The 16463-nt window shown below is 46.1% G+C and overlaps 2 protein-coding genes across 2 annotated transcripts in view; both read left to right on the top strand.

Annotated features, from left to right (window-relative positions):
* LOC126518285 (uncharacterized) overlaps positions 1-16463 on the top strand; it is a 118211-nt gene that overhangs the window by 91772 nt on the left and 9976 nt on the right. The gene's annotated exons all lie outside the window — the stretch shown is intronic.
* On the top strand, positions 14749-15917 carry LOC126518284 (lactosylceramide 1,3-N-acetyl-beta-D-glucosaminyltransferase A-like). Its single transcript, XM_050168128.3, has one exon. It carries the CDS (start codon positions 14904-14906, stop codon positions 15600-15602), a length of 699 nt encoding a protein of 232 aa, XP_050024085.3. The 5' UTR covers positions 14749-14903; the 3' UTR covers positions 15603-15917.

Here is a 16463-nt window from a genome sequence, read left to right as displayed (position 1 = left end):
GACTGCGTTAGGAGTGCTGGCGGGCATTCATTGACTGACCGTCGGCAGATACTGTTCTTAATTTATGCCTAACACAAGATCGCAAACACTTGCCAAATGTCATGTTCCGTTATCTTATGATGCACATGATGAATATGTAAATGAAGCCTACAGATTTTTCATTCTGATAGCGATAAGCCCTGTGACCATGTTCGGCTACAAATGCAGGTTGAACGACCGCATAAAGAAGTTTCTGTTTGGTTTAACATTAAATGACACGAGGCGACGATTTTCACATTGCGCTGGTGCAGATCCCACTTGAAATCTCCATCGACCTTTTTTATTGTTGTTGTTCTTTCATCGAAGAACAGGTGCAGGCGTGGAAGGACAATAAACGCCTTGCCAAAGGAAGGGAATAAGCGACGACGCAATGCCAGTTTTAATTCTTATATCTGGGCTTGTCGGCGTCCTTGCAACCACTCTGCTTTAGCGCTACAGAAACGACCAGTGCGTCAACATGGCTAGTAGGTATAGATCAGCGATGCATCAACTTGCAGAGAAAGAAGTTGTTTCCCGCCGAAGGAACCTCTTTCATGAAAGCTTGGTGCTAGGCAAGTTGAATCATAATGCTTAAGTAGCATAAAGTGCACAGCGCGGATAAGGACGAGAGGTAAAGGGACACCGACTAGCGCAAGCTTCCAACTAAATTTATTCTCATCATATTCGTCTCTATAAGCACAACTTGCGTAAGCTTTCGGTTGGAAATAAGGGTAATGCGCATTTGCCTGCGCATTGTCAACTCTGCGTGCTCGCTGCGATCCTTCGAGAGATTAAGATACTAGGCAGAAGCACAAACCCCACTGCTCGTGATATTATGGAACGCTTCTATATCCTATCAAGAGGTAGCGCATGCTTGTGGGACACGTCGATTTCTCTGCATGAAAAGCGAGAAAGTGTTCTCGCACGGCATGTTGTAGTAAAACGTTTGTTGTTGGTCGTTGGTTTTGCGGCAATGTGCTACCTTACTGCGCTCGTGGAAGTATGCATGCGCTTACATTGACGAGAATGGCGAAATTAAGCTCGGTTGATTGTTTGCGCTAATCCTTGTCCCTTGACCCCTCGTCCGTGTCTGCGTTGAGCATTTTATTTTTCCTAAACTCTTCAATGCCGGCAACCTGCGGACAAACAAGCGAAGTTACGTTACAGCGGAAGAGTGCAAATGGGCCAATGTTAATGGCGAAGCGTGTTAGGAGCCCACTTGTGCGATAATCTGCACCTCATAAAGTGGGAGAAGTTTTTTAACTAAGGATTACGTTTCAGGTTGGTGATTCGTCAGTTGACACGCGTGTAGTATTACTGAACGCGTGACCAAATCAAATGACGCCCTGTAGTGAAGCCTTCCAACGTGTATGGCATGCCCAAATTTATTTTGCGAGAAGAAAACCCTTCATGTAACCTGAAGCTATCACTTCATAATAGCAACACGTTAGTTTTGCGGTAATAGTACCTTGCCCCGTAATGTTTGCGCTGTCAAACTCTGGAAGACATTGACTATAGCTTGCAACAGTGCACGAATTTAGATACTGAAAATCGTGCCAAAAATGGACTCATGACATACAGAATGGCCTCACGCAGAAGCACAAGTGACAGTGAAGCAAGTTGCGCACCGGTTGAACTTATTCCTCGCTCTTAATCTTCTTAGCGTGTGTTTTCAGGGGATTACTGTTGCTCAGGCCAAGCAATTTCCGGTAGTGTTTGCGAGGCTATAGATACGCCTGTAACTAGTAAGGTTCCTACTTCTCCTTCTGTCGCAATTACATTCCGGTGTCATTATACACGTATCTAGCAATACGCTGTACTGGCGCTATGTTACTGTCACATTGCGAAACAACATACGTCTCCACGTAGCAAGCGCAAACACTCACTATAGATATCCGTGTGGATGAAATGTTTCTCCGCTTTCACCCGCGGGCTTCCGTGTTCTACAAATCTCGTCCAAGACTCGGATCCGCTTCCGAGCGAGGAAACCTGATACGTCAATATCACGCGAAAATGGGCGATGAAGAGAGCGCCTTTGTTGCGTGGCATCAGCAGCTCTCTTCCACCGCCATCTCTATTGTTTCCTCGTCTATCGGTTTCCCTGCACTTGATCAGTCCACACAATCATCTTGGCACGTCGTCGTCTTGTTTACCGGTCGTTTCGACCTCGGGGGCTGCTACGATTTCTAGGGTTTTGGTTTTCGCTTTGTATGTTCGTCTGAATGTACATTACTCTACGCAACATTCTTTCTATCGTTCATAGCGGCAGAAGCGAATCGATTTATCCCGTCGACCCACTATAGGAGCGATCGTGCCACTGGAAGGGAGGCGGCGGTTTCATGGAATTCCCGGCTGTAACAGCTGGGGAACGAGCTGAGGTTTGCTGTTACATTTCCTCAACGCGCAAGAGAATGCATAACTTAGATACAAGGTGGAGTGACGAAATTGGGAAATTCGCGGGCGCTAGTTGGAATCGGTTGGCGCAGGACAAGGGTAACTGGAGATCGCAGGGAGAAGCCTTCGAAGTTTTCTTAATATGCGTGTGTGATTGAGTGCTTAGCATCAAGTATGATGCTTGTTGTTCCATAACGATTAGCCAACCAAGTTCTTGTCGGCTCAAATAAGCGATCCCCAACTTTTTTTTTTCTTTTTTCGCGCAGAGTATGTCGAACTTCATCAATGCTCATCGCAAAGCCATCCATTACAAGCCGCGACAATCCTGGTGTGCTAAGTTGGTGTGCTATTTTCTGCACCCGCGTTATTATTACTGCCTAAATTTGAAAGGCAAACTGTTATGCTAATCTTATTATTCTTCAAGTCGTTTTTTATTGAGTGCACAGATGCGCGGTTCACATGTAGTAAATTCATGTGCTTAAACGAGAAGAAAGAGGAGAAAAAGAAAGGGAGAAACAGGATGTTTGGCTAGTGTAAAACCGGCTGGCAGCCCTGTACTAAGGTATAGATGGCAAGAGAAATAAATACGCCGATATACGCAAGGAAACAGACAGAGAGAGTAAATAAGGAAATGTGCACATAACCCAACGCTTCACGTAAACACTCAAATCCTCTCACAAGGTCCGCTTGGCCTCAGCTACTTATCGTACATTATACGCCAAGAAGGCAGCTGTCAGTGTATGCTGTTTGCTTGTTTTCGCGATTTCCCGCACAAAATGGCACGTGCTCTTTCTACCAATGACGTGTGTGTATGTGTCTAGGAACGGCGCTATGGTCGTTTCTACGATGAGTTCCCAGCGCGCTGCACTACGTGCGTAGTGTTGGTAAACAGTTCCGCCCATGTCACTTATATTGGAACGCTCCCGTGAAGAATCAGACGGTTCTGCACAAGACGTGACGGCACTGCGCAGCAGCGATACTGGTTCCGCCACGGATGTCTACGGGTGCAATATAGCTTGGCAGAAAGTGGGAGAGATGTAGATCACTCGCGGCAAGGTCAGACGATGGTATACGTAAAGGCGTCTTTCTCTCAAATCATGTATTCGAGCTATACACGAGCGGTAATAACGCAATAGCTGTCGGGAAAGGAGAGTGTCTTGAGTCTATATTTAGATTAGGGGGATACTTTGCGACATCTGTCTTTATGCGTATAGGAATAGTCTACCGGCTTGGGAATTGCATTGATAGAGTAGAAAACACAAAGTGGACAATGGTCACGTGTTTTCCATTCTGTTGAGTGACGCACATGTGGACCGTGGAATGACGGTTGGAAACTTTAGTGCCCTCTGTGCATTTCCTTTTTTTTGCGATTACTGTTTTAGGAGATATTCTTCTAGGCTGTCTTTTCTGCGAGCACGTCTGTGCACAGACTGCCCGCCAGAAGTACATTAAAAATAGCTTTCGGGTACGCCTACTTCATTTCCTGGTTTAGTTACTGTATGACGCGTCAATACATACATTTGTATAGAAACTTTCTGCAAAATAATTGAGTGCTACATATTAAATGACAGGTTGCCCGGCACAACTCTGGAATGGCAGCCTGCAGTTACAGTTTAAATGAAAAAAAATATGATGATTGCATTTTCTTCGCACTAGTCTACAGATTTACAACTTGCAAAATAGCGGAGCAGCTTGAAAAATAGCCAAAGACCACGTGATATGCCAAGAAACGGAATGTTATATATGTAACGTAAAGAACAACATAGTAGATGTGGATTAGACTGCAAATTGTTACGTGTAGTTGATATTGAAGTTGAAATCAGGAATTAGAGGATGATGATTAAACGAGTTGAGCACGCCATGTAGTGCATCATAACTGCATAGTGTAGATACGCGGTGTTCTATTGTTCCCTTGACTCGGTACAGCTTGCCGGTTTTGGCGAACACATGTAAAACAAGCATTCTTACCCTCGAAAGTTCGCAAGACCAAGCTCTACGGACATGTCTTCGACTACCACGATGCGCCTCGAATCACGCAACAATCATGATTGCTAGAGACTTCTTGGTTCCAACATACATACAGATTGACAACTTTAGAGCACACACTCGACATCAATGTAATGTACTTGGTTACTATATTGCTGCTTAGCCAGCACAAGGACTTCAAGCCACATTTTCCCAACTTGTTGCGACACATCAAGGCTTCCTTCCGTCGGGCTTTACACCAGTAGCATAACCACCGTTACACCTGTGGTGGCTACGACAGCCACAAGTAGGGCTCACGATTCCGGGAATTACCAAGAAGGTCCGTCATTCAACAGTCGTTCTACGTCAGTTCAAACTGTCATTACTGAACGAGGCCTGTGAACAAATAACGTACATTTACACTGGCGGATCTGTCTCAGACACCAGCTCCACTGGCGCTGTTATCATCCCGGCCTCACAAGTCATAAATACGGTTAAAGTGCCCCATATAAGTACCTCTACGTCAACAAATTAATTACATCGCGCAAGCCGAACATCGAAAGGGGGTCGCTTTTTTTGTGGCTCGAAGGCAGCCCTTCAGAGTCTGCACTCAGGCTTGCGACGCAAGACCCACGAAGAACTGATGTTTGAGACCAGAGAGGTTATCCACCAAGCCCTCATAAACAGACACGACATCATCTTCCAGTGGCTTCCGGGGCACTGTGACATCGTTGGAAATGACTTTGCTGATGATGCCGCCCGGTCAGCCCATAAAGAAGCCCTGACACTTCCTCTGTGATTGATGTTTCATGAGTGTACTTTGCCCCTGTGGGACTCGAACGTTTTCACCATTTGTCGTTTGCGTTCGTTGTCTCCGGACATACGGATGCATCTTCTGCCTGGTATACCACCATATGAGCAGAACATGCTGTAGCGTCTGTGGCTAGGCGTTGCCTTTACGAACTCATATGCTTTCCTCACTGGAATGACCAACAGCTCCACGTGCGACACATGTAACAGCGAAGAGACGCTCACACATAATATCTGTGTCTGCCCGCGATTTAAAGCCCAGAGACAAGTGATGTGCGGAGTACTGGACCAGTTGGACAATCGTCCACTATCAGAACTCAAAGGTTTAGGTCAGTGCCCTGAAAGAACATACGCGTTGAAGGCCTTACTCGCGTTATTAAGGTTCCTGCGGCCTAGGGGGCTTCACGATAGACTTTAAGAATACCGCTCGTCTCGCTTTCTCTCTATCTCCCCCTTCCACTCTCCTTCTCTTTTTATCCCCTTAACCCTTCCCCACGTGTAGGGTAGCCAACCGGAACTACCTCTGGTTAACCTCCCTGTCTTTCTCTGTATTCTTTGTTTTTTCTCTCTCTCTCCTATACCCTTATCAAGGACAGACACTTCGAAGGGCTTTCGTTTACTTGCTCAAACTAAGACAAACTTTGGGGAACGCCCCAATTTTCTACAACTGCCATCTTCACTTGCTGGATCCTAGATTGACGCTGCATATTCCAACGAACTTCTCCCACCGTGATGCAACTTTACTGTGCCGCCTCTAGTTAGGGGTGGCTTTTACGAAAGCCTACTCATTTCTTACTGGAATGTCCGACCCACCGATTTGTGAATCATGCAACGGAGAAGAGACAGTCGAACACGTGCTGTGTGTTTGTAATCTCTATGATATCGAACACGACGTTCTTCGGAGGGTGTTAAATCTATTAGATAGTAGACCACTTTCAGAGTCTAAGACTCGGACCATGCGTAGGGCGTCGCAGGCTTACAAAGCGACGCGGGCACTGCCACATTTCATGAAATCGACTCAGTGACATATTGTAGGGGTGATATTTAGTACTACTGCACGTATTCGCGCTAATAGTACCTTCTTCCTTCCCTCTCGTTTCTTCTTTTCCTTAAAACTCTTCCCCCGTGTAGGGTAGCAAACCGGACGTGTGTCTGGTTGACCTTCCTACTTTCCTTCCTCCTCCTCCTCCTCCTCCTCCTCCTCCTCCTCCTCCTCCTCCTCCTCCTCCTCCTCCTCCTCCTTCTCTTTCTGTCACGGCGTACACCTTTGTGTTCGCGAGCTAATTTTCCAATTTGTGAACAGTGGTGGCGAGGAAATACGAACATAGTCTGTTTCATATCGTAATGGAAATAGACCGCGAACAATAAGCTTAAAGTAAATTGAACATACTGCTTGCCTAAAGTACCTTCTCTTTACCTTTTAGTTAAATATATCGTTGACGAAAGCTATAGTTAAGGCAAGTACGGTGTTCCACGCGGCATATAATGTGGTGACCTTCATTAGAAATTGGGAAATACCTTGTTTTACTTTCCAGGTAATGCTTGTCGCCAGTAAATTACTTGTATATCCATTTCGAGTGGATAATTCAATCATTTTTGCAAAGAAACATAGCATGACTGATTTTACAATGAATAGGTGTTTTATTGCTTTGTAATTATCATGACAGACTATAAAGTGCACAGACTCAATATGCCACCTTCAATTGCTTTCAATGGAATCAGCAGCACGTTTGCATATAATGCAAATTTAATGCATTTATCAACTGTCAATCACAATTCGTGACTTTAGAGTAAGCTGTTGGTGTTTCAAGAAAAAGGAACCCAATCGGCCATGGTACAGAATGAGGTGGAATCAAGAGATTCGGCAATTCTGAGGTAGAGGGAATTGAATTGGCCAATAAATACAGTAGTAATCGCATACCGCTGAAAGAATCATTCGTGGTACCGTGGACACAAGAATGACGATGTCTTTTATTATAGTAATAATGATGATGATAAAAGGCATGTGCCGTTATGTTAGAAAATTGGTTGGGTCATTGCGCACTTTGTTTGTACCACATTTCATAAGTAGAACATGGCTTTATAAACGACACGGTTACTTACATAGGGACGCACAGCAACGTGAGATATATTATGTGTTCCTAGGTCGTTGCGATTTAGGCAAAAGTATAAGACATGGGTAACCATTGAAATTACAGTGATAGAGACACTGCAGAAATGTCATTTCGTACGTACCTTCTGCGATGCTACAGAACGGACAAAATGCTCAATATTTTTTTTTATCCGAAGCCATAACGAGGTCATATATACGAACATGAAATCTCACCAAGCATTCACTGTGACCGACTTCAGCAACTGACGATAGGCACAAGGAGGAACGCCAACAAGGAGACACCAACGCACGCCGGCAGCAAAGCTGTGGCCGGGCAAGAGATCAGCGTGTGCCTCTGCATCATCAGCTGTTCCTGGTCACAGCTGAATAGAGGTGGACTTTGGTACCCTGGCGGGGCCCGGTAGCCCGGGGGGAAGGGAGGGTTGTAGACGTTCGGTGGTGAGTTGACGCCGAGTGGGATGTGACAGCCGCGGATTCGCGGACATTGGCGGCTGCTGCTTAGTGTGCAACAACAAGTTGTCGGGTGAATGCTGGTAGGCAGGTGGGGTGGGCCCTCGTCTGCGACATGTGACAGCAGCGCTCGTGGTCACAGCCTCCCGTAGTTTCGTTTGGGTCGACGAAGGCGAAGGTCAAATTTTAGGTGTAATAATTTCTGCTCGTCACATTTGGGAGGTGGTCCCAGTGTACAATGTGCCGCCCACGAACGGCCGCCTTCGGGGTGAAGGTCTCATTATCACTCTGATCACTAAAGTGGTCGGGCACCTGAGGAAAAGAGCGTGAGATGGAAGGAAAGGTGTCTTGTGTAACCGTGCAGTTCGCTACCCTAAACGCGGGTAAGTGAGGTGAAACATGAAGAAAAGAACTCCTTTTAGCGAAGGTAACTTTCGTAAATAAGGGTTGAAAACATTACTGAGCATTCTTCTTGATTTTGCTAGGTGCGACGTATTTACGGATAAACTAATCTATTTATTGTCCATGATCCTCCAAGAGACGTATGTGCTGACACCGGCGCGAACGCTGTAGCTGTCTGTGGCCTCATTTCGTAACTCATTAGGACCCATCGTGTTTGCAACTCAGTGGCTGTTAAGTAGCGGGAAGCGTTAAACTTACCAATTGCCGCTTCTAATTAAGCAAACCTAACCTTTCAGAGTCGGACGAGTCATCACTTCGTGGCAGTGTCGTTGCAAAGAAAGAAGTTTTTTGCCGTCAATGAGCTATTGGAAATTGGCACTGCGGACACGAAGGTTCACGGCACACGTGAACCAATAATTACTCAGGGGCCCCCTTCATATTCTTCAGCCCGAAGTTTCCGCGTAGTACGTTCTTCCGGCATGAATCTTTTGATCTAAAGTATTCCTCAAAACTTTTAGAACCCTACGCGGCACGCATGTCCTGAACTATCGTCGAAGCACAGATTGAGACACCACAGGAATTTTCGTTCCTGCAAAAGCCGACAGACTGGGCGTAAGCCTTTCCACATACGACTTGAATACTGGTTGAGGTATCAGAAAGTTTGGTATTCGCCATTGTTTCCACGCTTCTGCGAGCGCCGCTGAAGACTACGCGCCGGAGAACACTGTTCTTTGATCGCGCCTCGTTACGACGGGTACTGTAAGCACTTTAAAAGCTCTGCCTGGTCTTGGTTCTACACCCACACGCACGCACGCACGTCTGGTAGTTGGGTTCGCAGCGGTAACTTTCACGCAGCTGCCGATGGTATCGCGGCAGCAGTCGTTCATATCTGATGCCAACGGTATGGGCCTTGAACGATCGGAGCTCCAGCCGTATCCTGTACGAAATTGGAAAGCAATCTGCAAGTTACGCTTGTCATTAGCGCCTTTTGATCGCGTTTGCTCTTTAGCAGAACTTGCAAATTGAAACCAAAATAAATGGACCAATGAAAGCTGCTAGAGCACCCACCTGAATTTTGGAAGAGGAGAAATGGGAAACGGCCCGATTAGACAAATGCTTTAAACACGCGACAGCACCGAAGCATTTCTTATGTTGCTTTTTAGCGTTGCCGATGCCCTGAGACGATCACGCTTAGTATTTATTAGGACTTTGATGTGGCAAAACAATATCCGACCATATTCTTCTATAGTTCTCAGCCAAAAAAGTGTTTATCCTTGTTAATACGCTTAAGGCAACTTTTTAAGCCAGGTGGTCATAGGTGCTTTTCACTGTGCTGTGCGGTACTTTGTGCATGCACAAATTTACGAAGTGTAGCCGAAATGAATGTCCTTCCTGTATACCTCCTTCGAGGGTTTAGCCCTTTTGCCCTACACAATTTTCTTCACTCCTCATCGTATGCAGCATACGTAACAAATGTTTCCTGCTTTATTTCCTGTCGTGCTAGAATGTATATTAAAATTGCTCCTGCATATGATGATGCTCTAAACACTGTTAAATTAAATTTCTTTCACATCCCATTCGCGATTTTTTAAAGACTAATCTCAAACAGGTGCCTTGCGCAGCAAAGCCGGTAAAATAAAATCACCGTATGCCTTGGTGATGCCTCCCTCCTCCCGTTCCGAATCGTTTATGTGTCCGTTTACTTAACAACATGTTTGCTCACTCTTTCTGTGACTAACAATAATCAGTACACGCACGATTTTACCGATTTTTCTATGGATCCCATTACTTTTGAAACTACCGGTATCCTGGCTATATTATTAACAAATCGAAACGGTCATCTTCGTCTGTCGTTAACACAAATAAATCTAAATTTCTTCAGAATACTAGAAAATGTAGTTCTATCATATTACGTTGCTTTTTTTGCTAAATCACTTCGAACGCAACTCTGGCTTGCACGCCAAAACATCGCACGGGGACAATTGTTATTGCCGGCAAGCTTTGACGCGGTGGGCAGAAGCTAGCATCACCTGCGATTGAACTTCCGCCTCATTCGCTGCGGAGAAAGGGCGTCGCGCAGATGTTGCGGTTGTTGTGGTCGCGTATGATGGCTGAGAAGATCAGCCATGGTCAACAATAAAAACGGAAACAACTCGCAAAACAAGACAGGCTGAGCGCTGCCGTTGATGCGCGTCAGTCGTTGACACGTGTCAAGTGGCGGAGATCGCCGCCGCCGCGAAGACTGTGCGTACTGACGCCGGCATGCGAACAATGGCCGAGCAGGTATGCGCCATTAACCATGCACTGTTGTTTCGATTCGGCAGCTGTTGCTCTGATGCTTAGCACGCACGACTAGAACTAGCGGATGAACAACATATACTTGCGAAACGTTCTTTTAAGGATAACTGGAGGTATTTCTTCTTCTTTTTAGAGGATTTGCTTGGATACAATTGGAGATTTGCTTGGAGAGGCAATTTTTCAACGGATAAAAAAAAGAAAATCCTCGTGTTCATAAAATTGCATACACAGGCCTGGAGTGCGGTCTGATCCCGGTGACCAGAACCGGTAACGCACTCTATCATCAGAGCAGGATTGGCCACCCTAGTGCAGTACTTGACCACAACTTCCCATATGTAAACAACAATCAAAACCCAGCCCTCAGTCCCCAGAAGCTGCGAAGCAACTGACCACGGTGGCGGTCAGACCTGTGACGCAGCAGAGGGTGCTAAGAATCACTGGCTCCGGACAGGCCGCCATTGGAATCTGAACCTGGCAACGTTTAACGTTAGAACGTTATCTAGTGAGGCGAGTCTAGCAAAGTTATTGGAGGAATTAGAGGATAGTAAATGGGATATAATAGGGTTGAGTGAGGCTAGGAGGACAAAATAAGCATATGTAGTGCTAAAAGGCGGGCACGTCCTGTGCTACTAGGGCTTAGCGGAGAGACGAGAACTAAGAGTCGCATTCCTGATTAATAAGGATATAGCTGGTAACATACAGGAATTCTATAGCATTAACGAGAGGGTGGCGGGTCTTGTTGTGAAACTTAATAAGAGGTACAAATTGAAGGTCGTATAGTTCTACGCCCCTGCAGCCAGTAATGATGACCAGGAAGTCCGAAGCTTCTATGAAGACGTGGAATCGGCGATGGGTAAAGTCAAAACAAAATACACTATACTGATGTGCGACTTCAATGCCAGGGTAGGCAAGATGCAGGCTGGAGACAAATCGGTGAGGGAATATGGCATAGGCTCTAGGAATAGCAGGGGAGAGTTATTAGTAGAGCTTGCAGAACAGAATAATATGCGAACTATGAATACCTTCTTACGCAAGCGGGCTACCCGAAAGTGGACGTGGAGGATTCCGAATGGAATACTAGAAATGAAATAGACTTCATATTCTGCGCTAACCCTGGCATCATACAAGATGTGGACGTGCTCAGCAAGGTGCGCTGCAGTGACCATAGGATGGTAACAACTCGAATTAGCCTAGACTTGAGGAGGGAACGGAAGAAACTGGTACATAAGAAGCCGACCAATGAGTTAGCGGTAAGAGGGAAAACAGAGGATTTCCGGATCAAGCTACAAAACAGGTATTCGGCTTTACCTTATGAAGAGGACCTCAGTGTTGAAGCAATGAACGACAATCTTATGGGCATCATTATGGAGTGTGCAATAGAAGTCGGTGGTAACACCGTTAGAAAGGATACCAGTAAGCTATCGCAGCAGACGACAGATCTGATCAAGAAACGCCAATGTATGAAAGCCTCTAAGCCTACAGCTAGAATAGAACTGGCAGAACTTTCTAAGTTATATCAACAAGCGTAAGACAGCTGACATAAGGATCTACAATATGGATAGAATTGAACATGCTCTCAGGAACGGAGGAAGCCTAAAAGCAGTGAAGAAACTAGAAATAGGCAACAATCAAATGTTTGCGTTAAAAGACAAAGCCAGCAATATCATTACTAATATGGATGGGATAGTTCAACTGGCTGAGGAGTTGTATAGAGATTTATACAGTACCAGTGGCACCCACGGCGATAATGTGAGAGAGAATAGTCTAGAGGAATTTGAAATCCCACAAGTAACGCCGGAAGAAGTAAAGAACGCCTTGGAAGCTATGCAAAGGGAGAAGGCAGCTGGGGAGGATCAGGTAACAGGAGATTTGTTGAAGGATGGCGGGCACATTATTCTAGAAAAACTGGCCACCCTGTATGCACAATGCCTCATGACCTCGAGCGTACCGGAATCTTTGAGAACGCTAACATAATCCTATTCCATAAGAAAGGGGACGCCAAGGACTTGAAAAATTATAGACCGATCAGCTTACCGTCCGTTGCCTACAAAGTATTTGCTAAGGTAATCGCAAATAGAATCAGGAACACCTTACACTTCTGTCAACCAAAAGACCTTGCAGGATTCCGCAAAGGCTACTCAACGACAGACCATATTCACACTATCAATCAGGTGACAGAGAAATGTGCGGAATATAATCAACCCTTATATATAGCTTTCATTGATTACGAAAAATCGTTTGATTCAGTCCAAACCTCAGCAGCCATGGAGGCATTACAGAATCAGGGTGTAAACGAGCCGTATGTAAAAATACTGAAAGATATCTATAGCGGCTCCACAGCCACCGTAGTCCTCCATAAAGAAAGCAACAAAATCCCAATAAAGAAAGGCGTCAGGCAGGGAGATACGATCTCTCCAATGCGATTCACAGCGTGTTTACAGGAGGTATTCAGAGACCTGGAGTGGGAAGAATTGGGGATAAGAGTTAATGGAGAATACCTTAGTAACTTGCGATTCGCTGATGACATTGCCTTGCTCAGTAACTCAGGGGAACAATTGCAATGCATGCTCACTGACCTGGAGAGGCAAAGCAGAAGGGTGGGACTAAAAATTAATCTGCAGAAAACTAATGTTTGTTAGTCTCGGAATAGAACAGCAGTTTACGATAGGTAGCGAGGCACTGGGAATATATCGACGTAGGGCAGGTAGCGACCGCGGATCCGGATCATGAGACTGAAATAATCAGAAGAATAAGAATGGGCTGGGGTGCGTTTGGCAGGCATTCTCAGATCAACAACAACAGGTTGCCAGTATCCCTCAAGAGAAGAGTAGATAACAGCTGTGTCTGACCAGTACTTCCTTATGGGGCAGAAACCTGGAGGCTTACGAAAAGGGTTCAGCTTAAATTGAAGACGACGCAACGAGCTATGGAAATGATGGGTGTAACGTTAAGGAATAAGAAAATAGCAGATTGGGTGAGGGAACAAACGCGAGTTTATGACATCTTAGTGGAAATCAAGAGAAAGAAATGGGCATGGGCAGGACATGTAATGAGGAGGGAAGATAACCGATGGTCATTAAGGGTTACGGACTGGATTCCAAGGGAAGGGAAGCGTAGCACGTGGCGGCAGAAAGTTAGGTGGGCGGATGAGATTAAGATGTTTGCAGAGAGAACATGGCCACAACTAGTACATGACCACAGTAGTTGGAGAAGTATGGGAGAGGCCTTTGCCCCTGATCTTGATGATGATACCGGGAATAAAAGAAAATCCTATCAGTTTTTTGTGAGAGTACGTTGAACAGAGCTCAAGCTTTTTGTCTCTTTTCTGGTGGTCTTGTTTTTCTATCAAAGTGCTGCGCTTGCCATGACAATAACGTAAGATGATGCTCGCGGTACTTTATTTTAAAGCACTTACCAATGCTACGGACCCAGAATAAGTGTGTCTAGCAATCTCTCGGCGCTCATGGCATTGGTTCCTCTTCTAGATATATAACTGCTTAAACCGGAGCGGTTGGAATGGATGGTGTAGATGGACATACACTGAAAGTAAACCTGCTCTTAAAGCAGATTACAAGAAACGGCGCGGTCACTTCATTTCTATCGTTGAAATGAATAAAATGCAAACTGAACCATGGCCCTGTCGCAAGCTAAATAAGAAGGCAGCTAACTAATCCTTCTAGTCCATGGTTTTCATTTGAACGATCTTGCATAGTAAACGAGTGAAGCGTGCTGTTGGAATTATAATACACTTGCACGTTGTTTCCAGCTGCGGCGTCTATTCGTCGCCGAAAGCATCAATAATTTCAAAAGTGTAGTGAAGACGTTCTTTGTGCTACAAGCAACTGCCTGGCGGCTGTGTCAATATCCACTTAGCCCCTCTTATATGGCGAGGATTCTTCCAGGTATTCAGTCGACATACACAGATGTTCGATTGCGTATACTCGAGACATGTGGTGGTGTCTCTCCTAGGTGTGTCGATTGCCGCGACGCCCACAGGACGCGTGCGGAAGCTATGATCCGTCTACCTGGCACACCTTCGTGCAGCTATTTTCGTTGCAGAAGCATCGCTGCGTTTGGTCAAAAAGTTCTAGTACAGCGGCTCTCATGCGTTGTTATTGCGATTGTGACGCTAAATCTCGTACTCAAAAGATATGATGCGCCTCTTTTACGACACCTCATGGATAGTATTGCGGCGCAAGAATATGTTAATTTGACAAGCTCTGCAACTTCAGCGACGAACGGCGGCACCAAGTACACCACAGCCGCAGCTGGTATCAGTGGGACAGCGAAGGCAACCACGACTTATTCCTACTTAATATCAAAAGACACAGTCGCTTGCAGCCCCTCGAGTGGCCGCAACGACACGCTGGCTCTCGTAGCAGTGTTCACAGCGAGCGACCACTTCGAGCATCGTTCTACCGTGCGAAGCACCTGGGGCGGCGCCCTGACCAAAATGCCCGGCCTCAAAGTGCTCTTTATGCTTGGCAGACCTGGGAGCGACCCCGTTCAGGAGCGCATCGTTCAGGAGGACGGCACGCATGAGGACATTGTGCAGGGCAACTTCGTCGACACGTACAAGAACCTGACTCTCAAGTCTCTTATGATGCTGACCTGGGTCACGCGCTTCTGTCCGAATGCCAAGTTCGTGCTTAAGATTGACGACGACGTGTTGCTCAATGTCTGGGATTTTGTCGCCACCCTGAGCCGTCTGTCAGCCGTCGAACAGCAGCCAACCATATGGGGAAGAGTGTGGACACAGTCGCGGCCGTCGCGTAAAACGGTGGGGCGATACGGCAAGTGGTACGTCCCAAAGTCGATGTATCCGAGTGCAACGTATCCTGATTATGTCAATGGGCCAGCTTACCTTATCTCAGGTGACTCTATATCGCTTTTGCTTCGAAGCGCCAGACTCGTCCCATACTTCTTTATTGAAGACGTCTACATAACGGGGCTGCTGGCCGACAAGGCTGGTGTTCGTCGTGTGAATGACAACGGGTACGCACCCGGTCGCAAGCATTATATTCGCCCCTGCCAAAGGCCAAGGATTCTGGCGAGCCATGGTTGGAATCCACGGAACCTGCGCCTTGCGTGGAGAAAGATGATTCGCAGGATCAACAGAAAACGGTGCAGGTCACTGGGGCTAAACCCTTGACAGGAAGGTTCTGATGTGTGTCAATGTGCTTGGCGGAGTGTGTAGCGTTCAGGCAGAAGGGCTGCAAACACTTCGGGGCCGACGGATTTGTGACGGATTTCAAATATGTCAAATGGAGTTTTAAGCAAGGCCAAGTGAAGCTAGCAAATTACGAACTAAAGCCACAATAGCCAATAAAATGGAAGCTCAGAGCGTTGAAGAACTGGAAGATTCGGCAAGGCTGTATGTTTCCAGTGTACCGAGTTGGAAGTCAGCAAACTTTGACTCTTTGCCCACCCGTTGTTTCTCAAGCCTGTGTGTGCTGTGAACCTTGAATTAAAATTCACTGGTAACGTAGACCCACAAAGTTACTACCAAGCGCATGCGTCAACAAAGAGAAAATCACACAGTCCTTCAGTACTGCATACTTTCTCCCATGCTCAGTATGTAGATCAAGAATTTAGATATTGATAGTGTTTTTCTTCCTACCGCGGGAGGCGAGGCAGTGATACATGAGCCATTACACTTCTTTGCAACGTTTCTGGAAATCGGCCAACACCTGCTACAGAACCTTACAAAACGCAGCTCCACCGGATGTAATCAGGAGCTTAACTGTTGCGGTTTCTCAATCTCTCGTTAATGTGTCGTCCTATTTGACCACTGTAAACCATGATGAACATCAAACGTTGCAGTCGGAAGATTTGAGGTTAGTATTGTTCCCGAGCGCGGCATTGTAATTGTTCGACACACGCGAACGCAATCTGGACAGCTTGTGCAGCGCGTAAAACCGATAACTTATTCTATCGTATAGCCACCTAAATTTCTTATGTAATGTTGGACCTATTTGTCACGGTGAAAGAAAGCGTTCCTGGCTTTCCAGTG

Source organism: Dermacentor andersoni, unplaced genomic scaffold, assembly GCF_023375885.2.
Source record: "Dermacentor andersoni unplaced genomic scaffold, qqDerAnde1_hic_scaffold ctg00000041.1, whole genome shotgun sequence".
Taxonomy (NCBI): Eukaryota; Metazoa; Arthropoda; class Arachnida; order Ixodida; family Ixodidae; genus Dermacentor; species Dermacentor andersoni.
Note: the sequence above shows the minus strand (reverse complement) of the source record. Positions and strands in the feature narration are given on the sequence as shown.